Raw genomic sequence first — 22961 nt, 5'->3', positions numbered from 1 at the left:
ATGAAATCAAATCATACATTAATTCTCATAGTACATTATAAAATCCAAATCCTACAATATGACAGATGATTGTTAACTTTGTTATAATCAGAAGATTAAGAAGAGACAATGGCAGCCCCTTTGATCATTGTTTCCAGTATAGGTATTTAATATTTCATTTTATATATAGTTTACTTTCTTTTATTTTGATCAGATCCTCTTTTTTCTAAATCACATATACTGATCTCATTTATTTTCTGGCTCCACTTTCTAGGTCTCCTAGTTCTTTTCAGCAACAGAACAACAAGAAAGTATTGGATATTGTTAGTCTGAATACTGCTGTGATTTCTTGACATTTCAAGAATGTTTGTACAGGAAATTAATTACAGAAAATTACAGGAAATTAATAGCAAGCGGAGCTGCTCCCATGTATGCCAAAAATATCCTTTATAAACCAACTTAATAGACACCTGTGTTGACTTGGGTAGGGCCAAGATTGTGCTAGATTGAGCATTTGCTAACACATGTTACCTCAGGCCATGAAATACAGAAACTAGAGAACCAGATTTGTCTTAGCTCAAATACTAAGAAATTCCCAGCCACTTCATCAGCTTAGGTTTCCTGTCACCGTATTTTTTAATGAAGATCATCAATGTGTTGGGAATCGGGAAATTAATATGCCATCCGCACTTATGGCAGAGTTTTCTATGTCATCAAAAAAGTATTTGTGTGCAGTTCTCAAGGCAATATCTATCTATCTATCTATCTATCTATCTATCTATCTATCCCTCCACTTATACTTACATGGAAATCTGAGAGCAAGATGTCAATCCTGAAATAGGCTAAATTATTTAAGCAAAAGTAGTTTGACTTTTGCATACTCACTATAAAGTATTTGGGGAAGTACCTTGATTATTTATCATACTATATAAAACCTTGCTCTATCTATTCTTAAATGTCTTCAAAAAACAACACAGTGTAGCATCTAATACTATGTTTTATTTCTAACTATAAGGTAAAACTATGGTATCACAGATGTTCCGTAATAACTTTTGGCAAATGACTTTTTAAAGGAGGTCATTCTACTTTCTAAAAAGCATTCTCACTGTAGTATAATTTAAGATATCATCCTCCAGGTATCCAAGTATTGATAAGTTATTTTAGTAGGTCCATGCATCATCCTGATTACTACTTACATACACATATGGCTTTCTGTAAACAGCTCACAATTAATCCTGTGACCTGCCATTCAGCAGAAGGACTCTGTAGAATGAGAGGGAAAGAAGTACACGCCATAAAAATAGATATATAAATCTCACATCTGGTCCAAATTATTGCAAATTCTGATTCAAAATAATCATATAGACTATCTTTGAGTCCTTAACCCAGGTCAATATGAAATCCAAGCCATTGTAGTTTACAACTCCAGAACTCTTAGTTGAGAGACTTCTAGAATCTATCCTAGGCTAGACAACAATCTGTGGTCATCTACACTTGCAAGTCTTATCTTATCTTCTTCTCATATTTTGAGAGAGCTTGTTGGTGTGGTGACTTAATGGCTGTAATGTTTGTTTTGATTCTTCTCTACCCTTTTATTCATTTTGTTTGGAGAGATTTCTTTGTGCAGGCCTGGATTCTTGATTCCTTACATTGGTTTTGTCTGGGTTTACTTGTCCTTTAAAGCTGGTGGCAGAATCTTCCAGGACCAACATTAGTTGTTCTCTGAAGGGGGGGGGTCCTGTGGGTCAGAGGGCACAGTTATTTCATAAATTCCAAGGCCAGAAGGGACCACTGTGGGCCTCTAGTGTGCCCTCTGGTATAACACAGGCCGTAGAACTTCTCCAGAATATTTCTTAGAGCAGATCTTTTAGAAAAACATACTATCTTGATTTAAAAATTCCCAGTGATGGAAAATCCACCACAACCCTTGGTAAATTGTTCTAGTGGTTAATTACCCTCACTGTTAAAAATGTATGTCTTATTTCCAGGAAGAATTTGTCTAGCTTCAACTTCCAGCCATTAGATCATGTTATACCTTTCTCTGCTAGATTGCAGAGCTCATTATTAAATACTTGTTCAACATGTAGATACTGATAGATTGTGATTAAGTAACTCCTTAACCTTCTCTTTGTTAAAATAAATAGATTATGCTTCTTGTGTCTATGGCTGTATGGCATGTTTTCTAATCTTTTAATCATTCTTGTGGCTGTTCTCTGAACCCCCTCCAGTTTATCAACATCCTTCCTGAATAGTGGATACCAGAACTAGTCAGAAGTGTCAGCTGGAGATTCCCCTGTTTATACATCCCAACACATCAGAATATTATGATATCCTAACATACCAGAATATTTCAACAAGCACCAATCCCTTAGATCATTGTTTTTTACACTGTAGTCTTGTCTGCTCGGAACTCTTTGTTAAAATGTCCCACCACTGTACTAGTGCTGGTGCCGCTCCCCTGGGTGGAAACAACAGCTGTTGGCATTTTTACTAAGAGGGGGGTTAGATAGCATAGTGGCTAATAATGTTGGAGGGCAATCTGCAATGGTGAAAGATTGTAATGACAATTTCATTGTAAACTCAGCCTGTGAGACTCTTCCCTAAGGAAATTTAAGACTTTTCTAGTGTATGGTCAAGTCCAGGGGAAACAGGAGAGAGAGGGGGCACTTGAAAATGGTAAAACCGAGCCCACCCCGGAATGCTCAATACCAAGTATGGATGGTGGCTTCTTGCTTGCTAAGTGGAAATGGGACAGCAAGAGAGAACACGCTCCTCCATCCAAAAACTATCATATATAGTACCTTCCAATGCAGCAGCATTTTCATTATTTCCCAGTAAGATTCCTTTCCTTTCCTTTCCTTTGTTTCCACTCCTCATTTATAAGTTGCTTTATTAGGGGAAGCCAAAGTGGTACATGGGAATTTTGCTTTAGAACAACATTCCTATGTAGAACTCAGGATCAACTAGAAACACGGGTGCACATGGGTTGAAATCCACACCTCATCATGCAGCCCTCAGCATCAACTACTACAGCTCTTTGATTTCATGCCCAGAATAAGGGAATCTTTCTAGAAACCCACTGATACCCACTGAAGGAACTGAACAGACATTCAATGCTCATTTCCCTCTCTGGTTTTCTGTCTCATGTAGGCTCTCTTTTTGCAATCTCACAGCCAATTGTTACAGGGGTCTCTCCTCTGTTTTTGGTACCAAACAAGCCCTATCAGGGTTGGATCTGGAGTTTAATAAACTTTGAGGGAGAAGCAGTGGAATCAGTGTGGCAGTTTGTGATTTAGGAAAGAAATCCAGGTCACTAAGGGCTTGTCACTGAAAATGCTACAGCAGCACAGCTCCAGCACTGCAGCTGCACAGTTTCAGTGTAGACACTTCCTATGCCTATGGCAAAGGTTCTCCTGTTGGCCTAAGTAATCCACCTCTCCAAAAGCCAGTGCCTAGGTTGACAGGAGAATTCTTCCATCAACCTAGTGCTGTCTACACAGGGACTTAGGTTAGCTTAACTGCGTTGCTCAGGGGTATGGATTATTCACACCCGTGAGCAACATAGCTGGGTTGACCTAATTTTCTAGTGCTGTTGGCTTAACTAAGTTGCTCAGGGATGTGAATTATTCGCACCCCTGAGCAGTGTAGCTGGGTTAATCCAGTTTTCTAGTGTAGAACAGCCCTGTTGGAATTTCCCTCTCCCCGCACTGTTCAGGGATTGCTGGGAGATGCTGTTCTATGGCATTCAATCTATAGCTTGTTCCAGGGGCAGGGCATGTTGCAAAAAGGGTTTATCTAAACTCTGCCTTCTCTTCAGATGTGGGAGAAACTTTGAGAGAGCTGGAGGGGCTAAGAAGTCTCTCCCAGAAGAAGGGGCAAGTGAATCATTATTCTGTTGATTTCTTCATTATTTTTATGCATTTTAGGCTATGTCTACACTAGCACTGTTGTCTGTATAACTTATGTAGCACAGGGCTGTGAAAAAACACACCCCTGAGCAACATACGTTACACTGACAGAAGTGCTGGTGTGAACACCACCATGTCGGCAGGAGACGCTCTCCCACTGACCTAGCTACCACCACTCATTGGGGGTGGTTTAATTATGTCTACAGGAGAGCTCTCTCCCGTCGGCATAGAGTGCCTACCTTGGTACAGCTGTGCCACTTTAAGCTCTCTAGTATAGCTATGGCCTTCATTTCATTTGACTTGGAGTCAGACCCCTCTAGAGAGGGGCTCTGATAACTTCCAGAAGGCTGGGGGAGGAAGATACTTGAAAGGGAAACGTTTTTTTGTTTTTCTTGGAAATAACTTTGTCAGTGTGGATCTTTGTTTGGTTTGGCCTGCCACACCTATATAAACTTTTCTGTTGACCTTAGTTACTGTTTACTTTTCCTATTACTTATTTCACAGTTTCTGGGTGATTTAGTTGAGGATTGGTCCTGCTTTGAGCAGGGGGTTGGACTAGTGACCTCCTGAGGTCCCTTCCAACCCTGATATTCTATAATTCTATGATTCTGCATTTAAGACCTTGTCAATAACTTAATATTAGAAGTGGCAAACGCTTGTTTTCACAGATATGGGAGACTGAATCATTTTCTATGGAATAGGGCATCCAGAATGGTACTTCAAAGCTGCTGTGTTAATCTGGATTGTGGTACATAAAACCCCATAGGAGAACTGAACATCAGAATTGGGACTCTAAACTAATAATAGATTCCAAACACTCCCACTGGTGAACACGTGTTGCAAAATCCTTTCAGCACTAGTTTCAGTTCTACCAATATTCTGTACATAACGTCCAAAGTTCTAGAAAGAGAAAAAAATCACCCACACAAAGCAAACGTTGGTTTGTGAATCTTCAGTGATAGCTTTAGTGTAAAAATTCCCTTTTCTGAAATGTCAGATGTAAACCTGAAACCCTGGAGGCACTTCTAAACTTCAGGATTCCTTTGCTATGAAGATTTAGTCAATTGCACAGTTATGTACCAGGATGAGCACCAGTGAAGCAAATGCAGTGAGATACTGTGTAATTTTCCAAACATACAAATCATTAGGAAGCTTTACATTAAATTTTTGGTAGAAAGGGAAACCTCTGTTTGTTTCATGAAAACAGTGAATATGAATAGTAATACAGAGCACATGCACAATACTTTTCACCCATAGAACTCAAAGCACTTTACAAAGATGGGTCAGCATTATTATGCTCTGTTTACAGATAGGGAAACAGAAACACAGAGAGGCTAAGTGACTTTCCCAACATCAGTTTCCTTCTGACCCAAATTGAACGACTTATTTCATCAGTAATCTCAAAATATAAATACAAGTTTTTAGGGAAAAAATGTTAAAATTAATGACACTAAGTGCTTTATAAACATCAAAGAATTAAGCCTCACAATCTATTTGGAAGATCGGTAAGTATTAGCATTGTCTTGTTCATGAATAGGTAAATTGGGGTTCAGATTGCACAGGAGGTCTATGGGAGAGCCAGGGATAGTCCCCGAGTCTCCTTACCTCCAGTTCTGTGCTTTAGTCACAAGACTATTTCCCTGATATTAGGGGTAATCAAAAGTATAGTTTTAGTTTCTGTAAGACTGAAAGGTGGCAGGGAGGGAGTGGACATTTCTAGTTCATGTAAAGCAGCAAAACTCTTAAAGTTATTGCTGGATTTAGGGAGCTGGTGTACTTAAATGTATCTCTTTTCTAATGTATTTCATTCAATTAATGTGCAAACTGTCATGTTACATTGTTTAGACGTTAAAACATGCTTATCAAAACTCATTCCCTTCCCTTTAGCTCATTAGCTATTCTAGAATTATGAAAATAACAAGCTTGCTTTGCTCTGTATGTTTCCTTCTAGTGACAGTTCTGGCTATTTTCCACGAGCTGCATGTGGATACAGATCTGTATACCCTCCTTTTTGGAGAGAGTGTCCTAAATGATGCTGTGGCTATAGTTCTCACATAGTAAGTACAAACATCTGTATTCCTTAAACAATGAAATAACTCTGAATTGTCTTGGTAAATAGCTCTCTCCATACAAATATCAATGTAGAGTTTAAAGATTGCATTAAAGGGGTACACTTCTGGAAATGTAATTGGTGCATTAAGTACTCAATTTGCAATGTTAATGGGAGTTGTGTGTCTGAACTGCAATTTTTGGTTGTGAATACTCAGCCCAGAAAACAATAAATGTTTTAAATGTGTATATTAAATCTGATTAATGTTCTACTCTAAACAATGTGTCTGAATGGAGTTGTGCTACTGGATCCTGTAAACATGGGAGGTTTGCCAGATTGGAGGCAGAAGTTCAGGACCAGAAGCTATCTCATACGCCTTTTTTCTGCAATCTATTGTTTTCCAAGGCAAAACCACAAAGCAGTGCAGTGTAGTACTGCTTATCCCCCTGTGTCTATTAAAACCAGCAGGCTTTCAGCCAGTAAATGTAAGATAATATTTCATAGCACCTTTCATTCCCAAGGATCCTAAAGCACTTCACAAATGAAGAGCTCCATTTACCCTGGGTTTATGCTGCCATATAAACACAAACCCTAACTACGTGATTAGACGGTTCCCAAGTTGGCTTCAACTGCCATGTCTGGCACAGCCTATCATTCTTTGGACCATTGCTAAAAAGGTAAAACAACCGCCCCACTGCACACTCAGAATGTGTTCTTCAAAGTTTCAATCAAACCTGATTTTCATAAGCATGCCAAAAGATACTTCTCCTCAATGAAGACTATTTCCCTGCTAAATGTCTTCTTTGGACACTACAGCTGTTCAAAGACAGATTGCAGGATTTCTTTTAATTGCGAAACGTTTTTTTCCCCTCTCTCTTTATAGTCAATAACAATTTAACTTTTTTGCTGATATGTCCAGAAATATTTAACAGGCAGTTACCAAGTGTGGAAAATTTACAATCATATAGATAAAAGATTTGAAACATATAAGCAACTGAAAATAGGGGGAAGGGGGTAGTACAGAAATATTCCAGCAACCTTAGATATAACTCTCACTACATATTCTAGCTATTCTAAAATATGAAAATAACTAACAAGTGAGTGAACAAGGCCTTGGTTCAGAAAAGCAATCCTATTCTGCAATTAAGCATGTATTTAACTTCTGTTGACTTCAATATAAGTTATGTACATGCTTAAAGTTAAGCATGGATGAAACTAAGCACATGTTTAAGTCTTTCTTGAGTCTGGGCTATAATGCAGCCACCTCTGGGATGGAACACAGCAACTGTCTGATAACGCACAGCAATACTACTCAGAAGTGCTTTAAGGACAAGGCATGTAGAAGAATTTCATACCCTGTTGAAATTATAAAGTGAATTTTGGTAGACAGTACGTAACGAACCAAACTGGGGGGTTTTCTCCTTTGTTGTGACGGCTTGTTTTCACAGCCAGTACATAATTCTTGCAAGATATGTAAGATCGGCGTTAACACTCCTATTTAATTGTTCATTGTCTAAATACCAGTCCTCTTACATTCCCCTACACTTAAGCCCTGCTATTGTTTTTAGAGCAAGAACAACATTTCCATCTACTGTCAAGAGTGTGAGCACATAATCTGATGATTATATGTAGCACAGATGTCACATTCAGTAAATGCAGTCAGAACGTGTACCTTAACAGAGTATCTGTTGTATCAGAAAACAAAATGGACAAAGGGAAATTTAAATCAGAGATTAGAAAAACTGAAAGAATGGTCACAAAATAAAAGCACACAGTTAAAATAGGAATCTACTGTACTAACCAAACATATAAGAAATACACGGATGGGTTTCTTTTTCTGATTCTGTTGTATTTGAGCTGAGCTAGTGCAGGATATCCTAGCGAATAGTTATGTAACACTTACCTAGAAGCAACTCAAACAAACAAAGAAACAAAAAAGCCAGAATCTGCAAAGTATCATTCGTTTTCAGCAGTTGGGCTGCCAAATAACGTAGACTTCTTCAAAGGTCAAGCTCTGAGGAACCACTGAAGTACAACGCAAATCTCAAAAGCCCAGCAATATTGTATAGTCCACAAGTCAGGAGTTTCTAACATCTCCTCTTTTCCCTGTACACAAATACAGGTCATAGGGTTTAGTCCATCAATCTGCAAGTGGAGACTGAAGATAGCTAGGACTATGCTTGCTCTAAACACTGGTTTTTCTTCAGAGCTTTCTCATCTGCTTTTCTCTGTTTCTGACAGATTGTAACCCTAGTCTCTGCAGTAGGATCTGTTTACACTAGCAAGCTAATATATTTTTCTGTATATTTTCAGTAGTGAAATTTGCGTCAGACAGTAAAGGAAATGCCTACACTTCTATAGATGAGGTTGAAAAGAATCTGGGTGATGTTTAATTTCTAGCCTAAATAATGAGTTGTTGTACCAATTGTGTAAACCTCAACCCTACCATGATCTTCTTTCCTGCAGGCTTTTAAGTAAAGATGAATTGCTGATAAAGTCAACTTCAATGACTTAGCACCCCGGTAAATCAAACAACTTCCTTCTAGTTGCATGCAGAAGTATTGTGTTCTAGTGTTAAGACAGTGCAGCAACTTTCATCCCATGGCACAGACGCCATTTTATTTTTACTTTTTAAAAGTGTTACTCAAAGTTTTTTTCAGTGTGGTGCAGTGACAATGAGTGTATAACTAGACTGGCGGGGGAATATTTCAAAATGTGACGCTCTATACACAGAAAGGATCAGTAGTAATAATACAGTGCTATGCTCGTTCATATATTATTTAATGAGTAAAGAGAAGAGAGAATGAAAGAGGGGCTGCAAAATGTGTTTCATCGGACAGCTGAAGAAACCCTAGGCAAATGGCTGCAAGGCTGACTCATTTTAAATTCTAAGGGGGATCTTACATTTATGCATACTGCCTCTTACCCCAGAGGACCCAAAGTGATTAAAAATGATGTGCCCGACCCTTTGTGGGTTGAGTGTGGGTTGGGAGGAGAGCGAGAAGGTTCAGTGTTCCTCCAGCTCCACTTCACCCACTCACGGACAAACAAACATGACATGGCTGCTTGTCCTTTCTGAATGGAAGGGACAGCCTACTGCACACTAATAGGGGTCATGTTGGCACAGGTTTGCTCCCCCTATATTTCTCCTCTTTTATACATCAGTCAGTGAGAGGAGGATAGTACTCAGGTGAGCTCACACAACACTTTTTATATACATTTAGTAAGTGACGCTACTCAGTGTGCTACCACAAGAGGGATTCCACCTGCCTTTAAATAACACAGGCCCGATGCCTCCAGATACCATCCGCATGAGCACTTCAACTCCCCCACCATCACTAGCAGCTTTCCAGTGTAAGGTTGCCAGGTGTCCACTTTTCGACCGGAACACCTGATCAAAAAGGGACTCTGGTGGCTCCAGTCAGCACTGCTGACCAGGCCGTTAAAAGTCCAGTTGGTGGCCAGCATGCTCCTCCAACTCCTATGCAGAGGGGTGGCCATGGGGGCTCTGTGCGCTCTGTGCAGGAACCACGGCCAATGGGAGTTGCGGGGGTGGTGCCTGTGGGCAGGAGCAGGGCACAGAGCCTCCTGGCTGCCCCTCCACGTAGGAGCCGGAGGGACATGTCGCTGCTTCCTGGCTGCCACCTGAGGTCAGCGTTGCCCAGAGCCCACAGCACAAACCCCCTCCCGTACCCAAATTCCCTCCCAGAGACCGCACTCTCTTTTGCACCCAACCCCCCTGCCCCAGCCCGGAGCCCCCTCCTGCACCCCAAACTCTTCATCCATGGCCCCACCCCAGAGCCCGCACCCCCAGCCGGAGTCTCACCCTGTCCCGCACCCCAACTCCCTGCCCCAGCCTGATGAAAATGAGCGAGTGTGGGGAAGAGCAAGTGACAGAGGAAGAGGGGATGGAGTGAGCAGGGGTGAGGCCTCAGAGAAGGGGTGGGGCCTCGAAGAAGGGGTGGGGCAGGGGTGTTTGATTTTCTGTAATTAGAACATTGGCAACCCTATGCCAGTGGCCCTTAGAACCATATTTTAGTCTGTATAGTTTTATAGTTTCCTTGGTAATGAATGCTATAGATCAGGTTTTCTTGAGGCTTCCATTATACTCCCTTATCTACAAGCAGATCAGCATAAGGGGATCTTAGCAGACCATAGTTGTAGTAGTAGCTGCAGAATGGCTGGACAGATGTTATGTTAGTGGGGGAAGATCAGCAGCACAAGGCCAGGAGGATTTCACCCTCAATAAGTACTTTATACAGATGCCCAGTATAGTGGGCATTCAGCCCTGGAAGGGTGACAGCAGCCCTGGAGAGGGCTGCATCAGGGTAAGAGAGATTAAGAATGGCTGGGGAAGCTGAGTGGGTAGCTGACCACAGCTGTAGCTGGTTTAATGAGGGCCCAGCTGGCCCTTAGAAGAGGGCAGTGGGCCAGGAGCATAGAGTCTCTCTCTAGCAGTAGAGAGGGAAGGGCCTGGCTGCCTGGAAGCTGAGAGGGGACCAAGACTGGAGCAGGGCTGGGGGAAGGCCAGAGGCGTTGTGGAGCTCCGGCCTAGAAACCCCCCAGGCTGCAGGCCTTGTTAAAGGCCAGAAAAAGGTACTGTGGGGCAGGGCTGGGGGAAGGTCCGAGGAGCTGGGGAGCTCTGGCCTAAACCCCCCCCCCCCCCCCAGGCTGCAGGCCTTGTTAAAGGCCAAAGAAGGGAACTGTGGTTGCAGAGGGCAGCCCAAGGGCAGGCAGAGGCAGCAGGTCGAAACCCCCCCTTGCCTATGATGAATGGCGTGTACACTGCAGTCCGCCCCAGGGAGGGGGGGCTAGATGGTGGCTGGCAGTAGCCATATACACCGAGGCGAGGTGGAGATAGGGGGTTGGGGGTTCCCCTGAGCAGGGAGACCCAGAGACTGTGGGGGTACTGCCAGGGGCCAGCCCCCAAGGGAAAGGGGCACCGGGGTCCAGGAGGGACACAGGGGCCAGCGACAGGCGAGACACCAGCCAACAGAGGGTGCTCCTGGGTCAAAGAGCTAATTCCCAGGACGACCGACAGGAGACGCTGCAGGGGTGAGTCGCCATCACGTTACACCCAGCAATTTGTATCATTAACACAAACTATTTCTTTGAATAAAATCTCAGAATCCTCATGGAGAATAACTACTCTAAAAGACAACAAAGATGTAACTATTCAAAATTAGTAGGTTTGAACCTGTTTTACACTGGGGCTTTAAGTTCTGGAAGAATAATCTACAGTACTAAGAAAAGCCCAAAAGTGCCTAAGTTAGTCTTTCCAGACTAATTATTAGAAATTGTCTTTCCAAAAACACTCAGGAGATGACTGGAAATTTCTTTCCTTATGCATGCAAGTCTGTGTGACTGCTTGTACTAGCAACCAGGTATTTCCTGGGCACATTGTTTTCCAGGAAATTAACTATGCTTTGTAGCAATAGTATTAGCTGTGCATCCTCATATGAAAGCCTTATAAAATGTGCATGACAAAGTATATATGATATTTACTGGCCTCAGTCTCCTTTTCTGTGTCTATTTACAGTGTTTGCTCAGTGTATGGAAATAATGTATATGGGGGCCTACCCCAAAATATGAAACAAAAAATATATATGCATGAAAAGTAAGATATTTGAAATACTCTGTAATGTTGGGTATGGTTAAAAATATGAGTTCAGTCTCTGTCTTCAGATAGCTTCTAAATAATAAAACAAGTGATTTTGGATGATGGATGATTGGAATTTTGTACACAAGGAGCAAGATATTTCCAATCATATCTTCATGCCATTTTCAAGGAAAGAAATTATTTTCATAAGGCTGAGACAGTTATCTGTCGGTTCTTCTATAACTCCTAGAAAGACAGAATATTATTCTTCTTGAAAATCATGCTACACTTCCTCTTGTAGCTCTATATCAAAAAAGGTAACAAATACGAAGACTGATTTTCCTTTGATTATTATCTAGGAGTTGCTGTTGTATGCAATGAACCTCTTTCTTTAAAGGTTTTAAATTATGAGATTTTTACCACTGCATGTAACTTATGCCTCCTGTGTGACTTTTCAGACAGTCTTATAATGTAAAAACAAAAAACAGAACACATATTTATTTAAAACATTTTCCTCTGCAAGGTCCAAAAGGCATAAAAGAGACTATTTTCTTAGCTGCCAATTTAACAAGTTCCAACCTGTGGAACTCTTTTCCAGGGGATGCTGTAAGGGCCAAAAGTATAATTGGGTTGAAAAAAGAATTAGGTAACTTCATGGAGGATAGGTTCATCAATTGCTACTAGCCAAGATGGTCAGGGATGCAACCCCATGCTTGGGAGGTCTCTAAATCTCTGACTGCTAGAAGTTGGGACTGGAGAAAATGCAATGGATCACTCGATAAATTGCCCTGTTCGTGTCACTCCCTCTGAGTTATCTGGCACCAGCCACTGTTGGAAGACAGGATACGGGGCTAGATGGACCATTGGTCAGACCCAGCCTGGCTATCCTTATGTTATTAACCCTCTTGAGATCCTATTTCCTTAACCTTGTAAGGGTCTTTCTGTCCTCTTAGCCAACCCAAGGGAGAAGTCTGATCAGGGGGACTAGTTATCATTCATACTGCAAGGATGCAAAAATTCAAGATGTTTTTTTCTCCCATTCATGGATTTCAATCCCCAGAATTATTAGTATTGTTTATAATGTCTACAGTAACATAAATGTGAGTAGAGCTTTATATACTAATAAAATATGCTGTCTGTGCACTCAGGAGTTTACAATCTAAGGGCCAGATTCTGAAACCCTTAATTGAGCAAAATTCCCACAGACTACAGTTGATTGAGTCTGCAGTATATGGCTGAAACCTTATGCATGTATGGGGATTGTTATCAAACCACAAGAGAATAAGGAGAAATAGGACAATGAAGTCTATAGCAGTAAGATAGTGCCCTCGCATTGGATGTTATGCATGCATTTTGAAGGTAAACATCTTCTTTTAATCTTCTTCCTTCCTCCACTGTCCTTTCTTTATACCATCCCTCACTCATTCAGGTGAACACACTGCAAGTTTGAGGTTTGCAGGGTTTGTGCATTCTTTACGGATAGACTTGGAGGAGGGGGTGGAAGAATGGTGGAAAGAATGTGGAAGGAGGTTCCAAGTAGAAGGAGTTAAATGTGAGGAGGACTGAAGCTTTGTCTGGGAAAGTAACTGAAGGTGTCATTAGCATTTGAGCAATGCACGATCCTTCTCGTGCTGCGTGTTCAGCAAGGACAGAATATGGACAAGTAAAGGTTACTAATTTGGGTTCTCTGCTAACACAGATATCTTAATAGAACATTACCCAAGAGATGTGTTCCACCTACCAGTGAAAGCCAGTGTCTGTTACCTTTCCACTGACATTCATAGATGTGATTTGTTTCAGGCTTTCAGGAATCCTTTTTTTGCTTGTTTGTTTTTGCCAGAGAGGTGGGCCTGGGCAAATATATAACGTTCCATTGTTGTTTGTTTTATCTGAAAATTCTGCCCTGGTAGGAGAGTAAAGGAACCTGTTCATTTTTCTGCAGTAACATAATGAACTTTCATGGGTTTCTTTATGAAGTGGTACATTTCCAAGTAGCTCGTAATGATGAAGAAATCTCATTTTCAAAGCCTTTGAAAAAAAGAGCTCTTGTCTTACATTACATGGATTCCAAGTCCATTTTTCAAGATTTGACTGAAGGATTTGATACTATTTCTAGCCTGTGGGTAATAAATGAGCTGTCCTCATATACTCGACTCCTTTTAATAGTTTAAAAGAGACTGAAATTTATGGGCATAATTTGCAGATTGTGGTTCTTCTCAGTCTGCTTGGGTCTTCTCTCATCAGGCCAAAAATGACAGAGTTTATCCATTACCAAATGGTAACCCCAAAAAGGAGAAATTTCAACCGCTTAGTGTAGGCCAGTAGCAAGGGCTCACAGTGTTGAGGGTCTATGCTATAGGGAAAGGGGGCGGCAAATTTGTATAGCTTTACCTATGATTAAAGGGATGACTTACCCAAAATATAGGCAGACTTCCTTTTTCTTTAAATATTTTTTGTTGAAGTTTTATCTTCATGGTTCCCTCTGATTCCTTCAAAGTGATACAAATTCATCCAGTGAGCATGTTCCTCCTAGTGTAGTAATACTGTGTACAAGTAGATGCCATGCTCAAGCCATTTATTCTTGCCATGAGTTCACTGGAATCTTGTATGGGATTTTCTAAAATCACAGAGGGCAAATAAGGAAGCACTATTATTCTAAGTGTGAATCAGCTTCTAGCAGGAAATGACAGTACAGTCAGTGTTCAGTTTGTGTTGTATAGGCATAATCTATGGCAATGGGTCTCAAGAGGTGGTCCATGGAATTGCTCTGGGTAGTCCACAGAGCTGAATCTAACACAGTGTTGTTACTTACTAGTAGATGCAATGATGATACTTCCTGATAGTTTTAGGTCAGTCCAGGACAATCTTAGGAATAATAAAAACTCTTTTGACCAACTAGACTTAACATAGAAAACAAAAGAAATAAGGACCTTCTTAGACTGTGCATGGCTACTTCAAGTATTTTGGGGTTGACTATTTCTTTGGTGTAAATTCTACCATGATTATATCCATGGTCATCTCTAAAGTGAGAGGGGAAGCAAACACAGGAGACGAAAATGAAAAAGTGCAATTGGAGGTTAAGTAAATTCTGATAAACAAAAAGACAAACTGGAAAGTCACCTGAAGAGACTAGAGAAAGGGGGTCAAGAAATGAGAGGGGATTCAGTTCTAACATATATAAAGTCCACTTGGCCTGCATTGTGAGAGAATAAATAGAAACACCCAATTTACCTCCTCTGTGGGCTTGACCCATTGACAACTGAAGTCAGTGGAAGTCTTTCCATAGGTGTAGGATCAGGGTCTTAACTAGAACGGAGTAAAAATTCTCCAACACAACAGTTTTCCTGGAAGCCCCAGTGTGGTGAGTGTTCTGAGCCTGATGAGTCATTTGAGGTAATTACCTGTGAGTCCTAAGGGCCCAGCCAGGCCACAAGCAAGAATCTAACCAGGTGACCCAAAGGAAAGCATATAGGTTCCTAAAGTAAGTTGCAACTCCAGTCTGCTCAGCATTGCTACCTTGTTGGGGATGCTCCCTGCTACCTTCTTCTGACAGACTGTGCCTGTTTCTCCTGCTGCTCCTGCTGAAGCCATGGCTGACCACCTGGCTGTCCTGACACCCAGCTGGGCCAGGAGTCTTGGACCTGGATCTCCCAGGGCTTCCGGGCTCCTAGTTCCCCTTTCGTACCCTGGCAGGCTAAAAGGGAGTTGGGATCACTGGCTCCCAATCACCCCTTTTGGAATTAACAGTTTTGATTTTTCTAAATGCTTTTTTTATCCTGTTTCATGGAGAATTTTGAAATGTTTGGTTTTTGACCATACCATTGATTTATATAATGTCATTACAATAAGTATATTCTTATTCACTAGCCCATTCTCAGAACATCCCAGCATTTTGTTTGGCCTTTTAATTGCCATTGGAATTCCTCTGAAGTTCCTCACAGTCCTCACCAGTGTTGACTAACCTAAATAATTTTCAGAGGGGTAGCCATGTTAGTCTGGATCTGTAAAAAGCGACAAAGAGTCCTGTGGCACCTTATAGACTAACAGATGTATTGGAGCATAAGCTTTCGTGGGTGAATACCCACTGCGTCTGACGAAGTGGGTATACACCCACGAAAGCCTATGCTCCAGTACGTCTGTTAGTCTATAAGATGCCACAGGACTCTTTCTCGCTAAATAATTTTGTGTCATGTGCAGATGTTGTCCCCTCACTGTTCATCCCTTTCTACATCATTAATAAATTTACTTAATAACACTGGTCCAAGAGTAGATCCTTAGAAGACCCCACAAATAACCTTTTTTCATTGTTGAAAATTGCCCATTTATTTCTTTTCTGTCTTAGCTATTTCTATGGTCGCTGATATTTTTTGTTGTATCTGAAAACCTCTTTCTGTACTTTCTCAGTCAGGCTTTATTTTTCGTTATGATTCTTATGTATACCTGACAGAAGCTGGCAACCCTGTACAAGACACTGAGAAGACAGCATGACTACCCTGATGCATTTACAATCCAAATTGGCATTGGGATTTACAGAAAATAATGTCAACCTGGAAAGGCATGCTGGGTTCTTCCTTGAGACATACCTGAACTGATTTGAAACTCCTTTAATGATTAGTTTTAAATTCCCATTATCTTTTGTCAGGAGCTGACCTTGATTTGGATCCTTTGCCCTTGAATTTTTGGAGCTTTATGCAGGATGGATTTTGCCACAGAATTTAGTGCTCTGCTTTTTGCTTTGATTCCTGAGTCCACTGAATATCTGGTTTTACAGTGACAAAACAGCTGCATGTTTTCATATTCTTCCATAAACTGCAGTTATAGTCAGAAAAGTGGCTATTAAAAATGACATTGTGGGGTTCTGAATTTACTCCCTTAACCACTTTTATATCCAGTGTGCTCATTTAAGAGCCAAAGGCTTTTCTAACAGACAATACTGACAGCCTGGGATCTGAAAATCAAGCTGTTTCTTTTTTGCTTCTTCTTGTCCATCAAGCACCAGTAATATGGATTCTGCAGTTGGAGCTTAGCTAACAGTTTTGTTGATGAAGTGACTAACTCTTCCATAGGTTCTGCAGTGTTAATAGGGGTAAAACTTGTTCTTCTCTGGAATGTAATTAAACGACTTGCAGAGACAGAGAGCAAGTGTGCTGAGTTAGAATATGCCACTTTTCATGGTGTGCTGAAGGTTCTGTTTCTTAATTGTACTCTAACTTATATCCAATGCCCATCTTTTACTAGATTCCTGTACAGTGATTGGCCCTACAATTAGTCCAATCCCAGGGAAATAAACTGATGCTAAAGGGCCCTTATTTTTGTCCAGTCTTTGAAGTGGACAGCAGACTACAAGGAATACTTTTAATGTTTTGCTTCCTTTAATGCAAATGCATTCAGCCAGCTTGCATCCAAAAGGAATAATAAAAATGACTGTCTATTCGTTGTCATTTGTAGTTCAAATAGAAGGCTGTTCAACCCATGCTATGACAATGAAGGATGCCTGCCTCTGCTCAATTCCACCAATTGAGATTTGTAGGGAACTTCTTGCATTTCATTGCAAGCTTCACGAAAAATGATTGTTTCAATATTGACTCTTCACACTGGGGTTCCAAGATTGGATGGTTAGGTAAAAACCACTGATTGCTTCTTCAATTTCAACTGTACTTTCACCATTCATTCGCTCTGATTATGGTTGGCTCATGCTTAGGAATATCTTTACCTCTTCAGGCATTGCAATAAAAAAAAATTAAAAATATGCACCTAATTTAATTTGGGCTTCCAATATATTTGTGCACAGAGAAGAAATTATCCATACAAAATAACCGTATAGTTGCATAAATATACACAAGTGCAAAAAACTGTCCATTGTCGTGTAGTTGGCCCCTATTTGTTCACAAATGTGTTTTTTGTGAACACATTTACTTGTTTGAATGTCTGTGCACACACTTCGTGTGTACTATTTAGACGCCTGGTTTTGAATATTTATCATGTAGTGCCAAAATTTGCCCTTGAGTATGGGGTGATGGCTGCCATTGAAGTCACATGAAGTCAAACATATAGGACATGTACATAAGCAGAATTTACCCCATAGCATACCAGTGCATTAGAAAGGGGATCTACTGAAGCTAGTTGCAATAGAGAAGGAGAAAATGATCAGAATAACTTACAGTTATTATTTAATATATATAGTGTTACAGCACACAGATGCTCCAATCAGGCTTGGGGGCCCATCATAATAACCATTGTACAAGAAGATAAAAAGACATGATGTCTCTCAAGGCCTGTCAAGGAAGAGAGACCAGGGAAATGGGAGCAGAGGTGGTATCAGGCCAGGGAATGGGTGGCAGAAAAAGTGATGAGAGGGGATGAACAGAATTCCAGGATAGTGGTAGATGCCACTGGACGCAGTAAGGTAGGAGATGGGGTAAGGATTGTTGGGATGAGAAGTGGATGGGAGAGTGAAAATGTGGATGAAGGAGGTGGAGTAGGTGGAAGCATTGAAGGGGAAAGGTATGTGGAAAGGAGGAAAAAATGGTTGGGTTTTGCTAATTTCTTTTCATTATATAAATAACTGTTAATTTTGTTTTCCCATATAAAAGGTATTGGTGATTTCTTATTCCTGAGAGGATGAATGGGGAAGAAACATTTGTAAAAGGTGACCAAGGGGGTTAAAATTTAAGTTCTTAAAACCATGGGAGAAAATAAGGTTTTGGGTGGGGGCTTAACCCAAACATTTTATTTATTGGAACCCCTGTACAGCCTATACTGCTAATACCACATAGCAGAAAGGGCACTTACAGGGCAGTACATCAGTTATACAGTCAGTCAAATAACTGCATAATAATTAATTAATAAAGCAGGGAGTTATTTGTACTGCAAGTTAATGAGTCAATCAATTAGGTGGATGAGGAATCCTTTCCCTCTTTGATTTCTATAATGACATTATGATTATCTGTCTGCTCTATTTACCTTTGAGGGAATGTTTATCCCCATGACTGTTAGCCTGTTGATAATACTTCGACATTTTACATCTGTGACCATCTGGAATAGGCAATGTGAGAACTGGGAAACTGAGCAAACTTGTTATAAATAGAAACTTCTAAAGGACTTTCTCCCTCCGTTAAATAGAGTCAAGCCCACTAATCAAGATGTGTGCTTGCTGCATTAGTAAAACTTCTGGAATTGTTTCTAAGCATGCCTTTACATAGGAGAATAATAGTTCTGTTTTAACCACAGAAAACAATGCAGAGGAATGTCAGTAATTCTTGCCCTTGTTAGAATTTCAGTATGAGATTTGAGACTATGAACAGGATGTTTTCAGGAGATAATTCCTATCATTCCAGTAAATTTCATGCCGTTTTCAATATTTGCATGCCCACTACATTTTTTTTTTATATTGGTACCATGTTAAAAAAGTTCCAGTGCTTTCCTATACTGCAAGGTGAAGATATTCTTAAATATAAGTTATCTAATAGAGTCTGGGGGTTTTATGCAATTTATTTAAATATATAGCCTACAGTGGCAGTCTGTTTCGTAAATTGGAATAGATTTCAGTGAGTGGTGTTGTGGAGAATGCCCTCAGGGAGGTATGAAAATATAACTTATCTCAAATCAACTGGGAATGTCTGCACTTGTCATTTCCAGTCAAATCAAACTAACTGTGGGTATTTCTGTCCACTTATTCACAAACAAACTGATAACACTTACAAATATGGCATGCAGGCTCAGAATTAAGAAAGCCACTTGTGATGCTTGAAAATCATGTCAAAGAGGCAATTATTTAGCTACATTTTCAGTACAAGTGACCATGTTGGCATCAAAGCTTCCTCTTTTCAAAGATTTCTATTGGGAGCACTTCAGAACTGAAGTACACCCTGCTACAAATCAGCTTGTTTTTTTTGAGCCCTTCCAGATGTTTTTTCTTATCCAAATAACCTTTCTCCAGTGAATAAGACAGATTTTATGAAAGCAAGATAATTGCACACACTGTTTAATTCTTCTTTTGGAGACGAATCCCTTTTAGTTAAAAATCGGTGTATGGATACTGGTTCCCTTGAAGTGTTCCAAAAGCAAACTGACTGCATCCTCTCTGGGGAATCATTTAGGAAAGAACCTGTCTGGATCTAGGAGTATATAAAGCTATTTTCTTGTCTTGTTGGCAAGAGTAGGAGGAGAAGAACAGATATTGGCCAGGGGCAGGACCCCTTTCTATTTTCATTCATTGCATTACCACCAAAGCCTTTTCATATAGCTTAAATGCCTTATAAAAATATAGTACTTGGGGATCTGTCTAAGTGATGTTTCAGCCAACTGGGAACTGATGGACTGTGTGGTGTCACTGATGGACAGTATAAACCATATAAAAGTTCCTTGTTCTTAATGTTCCAAGCCTTATTTCCAAGGCAGCTGTATCATTCATTGAACTAGTGTGCACTAGCTATTATTTCCTGGGAGGCCACATTGTGATTGACTATTGCATGAACATACTGAAGGGGAAGGGCACACAAGAAGCCTTCTTCATAGAAGGAACATATGCCATCTTTCTGGATGGTGCAGAATGCATAACTCTCCAGTGCTTATCCAGCAGTCCTAGGAGCAATCATGCCATCTAAACTCTTTTGGTGCTCCCCCAGGATCACTCCCCTACACAGGGCTTTGTGCTGCTTGTAGAAGCTTGCTGTAACTTTCACATTCCTGACCAAGATAAGTGCTAGTTTCATCCAAAACCTATATTAAAATAACAAAATTATGGTTGCCATGTCAAGCACTCAAAAATTAAGAAAAGCCAGAATTCTATTTTCCCATTTTACAGATTGGAAACGGAGTCACGGAGTCTTTAATGTCAACAGGGTCCACTAATTTTGGCTGCCCAATTTGAGATGCTGGATTTTTCAGAGAACTTAGCATTTTATAGAACTTTATTTCTGTAGAACTTATCTCTCATTGACTTCAGTTGCAGTTGTGAATGTTCAGCACTCCTGCAAATCCAACACCACGTGTCTCAAGTTGGGCACCCAGCAAATGAAGAACACACAACTGGTGGCCAACTGTGAAAAGTGTGGTTTAAGTGACTCGCTCAGCATCATAGGAATTCTATGGCACAAGCGAGGATACAATCCAATTCTCCAGAAATAGTCTCATGGTGAAAAGACACCGTCCTTTCTCTTCCTGCAGTCCTCTGCCTCATTCACTACACACCTTCCAATGCACTCTGGTCTGCCAGAGATATTAGTTGGCAGCTCCATCAGGAAGACGTGAGCATGGGTGTGTACCTCGTGCGGTTTACGAACTCCTCTGACTCCTGCACTTTCTGAAGTGAGAGGGCAACCCTGGCATACATCTACTTAGAGTGTGTCAGGTTGCAACCCGTCTTCCAGAACCTCTTACTGAAGTTCTGGCTGCACTTTTCCCTGCACCTCTTGATCCTGGCACACCCTATCCGTGGCCCCACAAAGTCGCAAGACTTCCTCATCAACCTCTTCTAGGTGCTGGCCGAGACAGCCATCCATCACTCCAGGAGAAAGAAGTTGGATGGGGGGGAGGGGGGGTTGCAGTGACTCTGGGGCCTATTTCCATTTCCTTATCCAATCATGCATCTGAGCAGTGTCCACTGACTCCTTAGACACCTTTGAGGAGCAGTGGGTGTTATCTAGAGTTCTCTGCTCAGTGTCCCCCTCTGAATCCCTGATTATTACCCTATGACCTGCACTCCCATTCCTGTTTTCCTTTTTTGTTGTCCCAAGGAATCAGTTGAAACCTGGTCTCGGTGGTTCCTCCCTCTTATCTGAGGCATAGGGCCTTTAGTTTTGGGTGGGCCACCACCTCAGGCCTGCGTTCCAGTGTGACTGTTTCCTTCTCCTCCTCCTTGCTGCCTGGGTAGCAACAGGGGGAAGCATTAAGAACATAGAAGAGAGTGTATCCCTGCTGTCAGTTCCTGTGCCCAGTGCCACAGTAGCCTGCAACAACCAGGAGCAGCAATTGCAGGGAAAATCCTGCTCAGACCCCACATCCCTGAGAAGGTGCATGCTTGGTGTTGATGGATTTTTCAGAGATTTTAGCTCCCAAACTCTAACAAGTTTCTATTGAGCATGTGAGACCTGTGACTTTTGAAAAGTTTATAACAAGGCCAAATTCGGGTGAATTTTCACAGGGATGAAAAAAGGCATCTGACAACAGAGTGACCCAAGCCCCCTCTTGCACAATTTCAAGTCACTGCTACAAAACATGGAGATACTAGAATTTCTCAGTGAAACAGTTGCAATAAGTTTTTAAACATGGGCAAAAAAATGTATTTTCCCTAATATCATTCTGAGAAATGGCTTAATTGTTTTTGCTGAAATTTCCCAAAACATTTCAGCACGAGGCAGACCCAGCATGGGAAATTTTAGCCAAAGGAGCTACAGTTTGGCAAAGTTAAAAGCAACTGAAAATAGCATCTTATAATAGAAAATGCTGTGTAACATTAACTATAGGTATTTCTACCTGTGTGGCTATAAAAGACATGTGCGCGCGCACACACACACACAGAGCACATAATGTTACTGCCTTTAGAACAATTCTGGATTTTATATTATTATATGCATATGCACTGAGTCAAGCAGGGGTCCTGTGGAAAAAATAGTATGTCATCATTTAATTAAAGACAGATAATGCACACAAAGGGTCAAAATAAGATTTCATGGCCAACCTTAATTCTGGCATTTCTTAACTTTTGAGTGTTTGAATTTGCAAACTTAACATTCTTTTTAATTTTGCTATGCTGGAAGGTTTTAATGGCTTCCATCAAGCAAGTCTTTGATCTCTAGACAATCACACTCCTAGGTGAAGCTGATGGGTGTGCTAACCACTCTTGTTTTAGGCTAAATGGAAGGAGCAACTAAGGCTCTTTACTAAGCTGAAGACAATAGAATATACCACCTAAGGCAATAGCCCTCCTCAGGCTTTGCTAAGCTGTGTTCATCTGAGGGTTGCTAATGCTGAGACGAGGGGATTGCTCGTCAAGTTGTGCATGTAAAAGAGGCAGAAAGCAAGAAGACAATGAAAAAAACAGGCCCGCAGAGGGAGAGAGCTCCCTGGGGCACAGGAATCATCGGAAAAAGCAGGCTTGGAAATTGTGAGGGAGGAAACTCCTGTTTCTTCCTGCTGTGTTCAGAGAAACAAGACTTTGTGCACATTCTTTGTAAATAATCAGGACTGTACCAAAGAAATAGCTACTTGTATGCAGGGGTGAAAGTAACTTAAAGGACTTACCGGTACTCCGGAGTCCTTAGGAGGGGGTGGGGCCTCAACCGGAAGAGGCGTGGCCTCTACCAGAAGAGGCCAGGCCTTTAAATCCCCAGGCACTTTAAATCCCCATCAGAGGGGGCCCCAGCCTCTGGCGGAGCTTTAAAGGGCCCGGGGCTCCGCTACAGTAGCAGCAGCTGGGAGCCCC

General features: G+C 41.2%; 1 protein-coding gene across 1 annotated transcript in view; it reads left to right on the top strand.

Moving 5' to 3' along the window:
• Positions 1-22961, top strand: part of SLC9A9 (solute carrier family 9 member A9) — a 341581-nt gene that overhangs the window by 126831 nt on the left and 191789 nt on the right. The window contains exon 6 of the mRNA XM_024214834.1: positions 5839-5944. Within this exon, the coding sequence (XP_024070602.1) occupies positions 5839-5944 (106 nt within the window). The remainder of the gene's footprint in view (positions 1-5838; positions 5945-22961) is intronic.

Source organism: Terrapene carolina, unplaced genomic scaffold (genome assembly GCF_002925995.2).
Source record: "Terrapene carolina triunguis isolate 2854851 unplaced genomic scaffold, T_m_triunguis-2.0 Scaffold88, whole genome shotgun sequence".
Lineage (NCBI taxonomy): Eukaryota > Metazoa > Chordata > Testudines > Emydidae > Terrapene > Terrapene triunguis.
The sequence above is the reverse complement of the archived record's forward strand: the minus strand, read 5'-3'. Positions and strand labels throughout refer to the sequence as shown.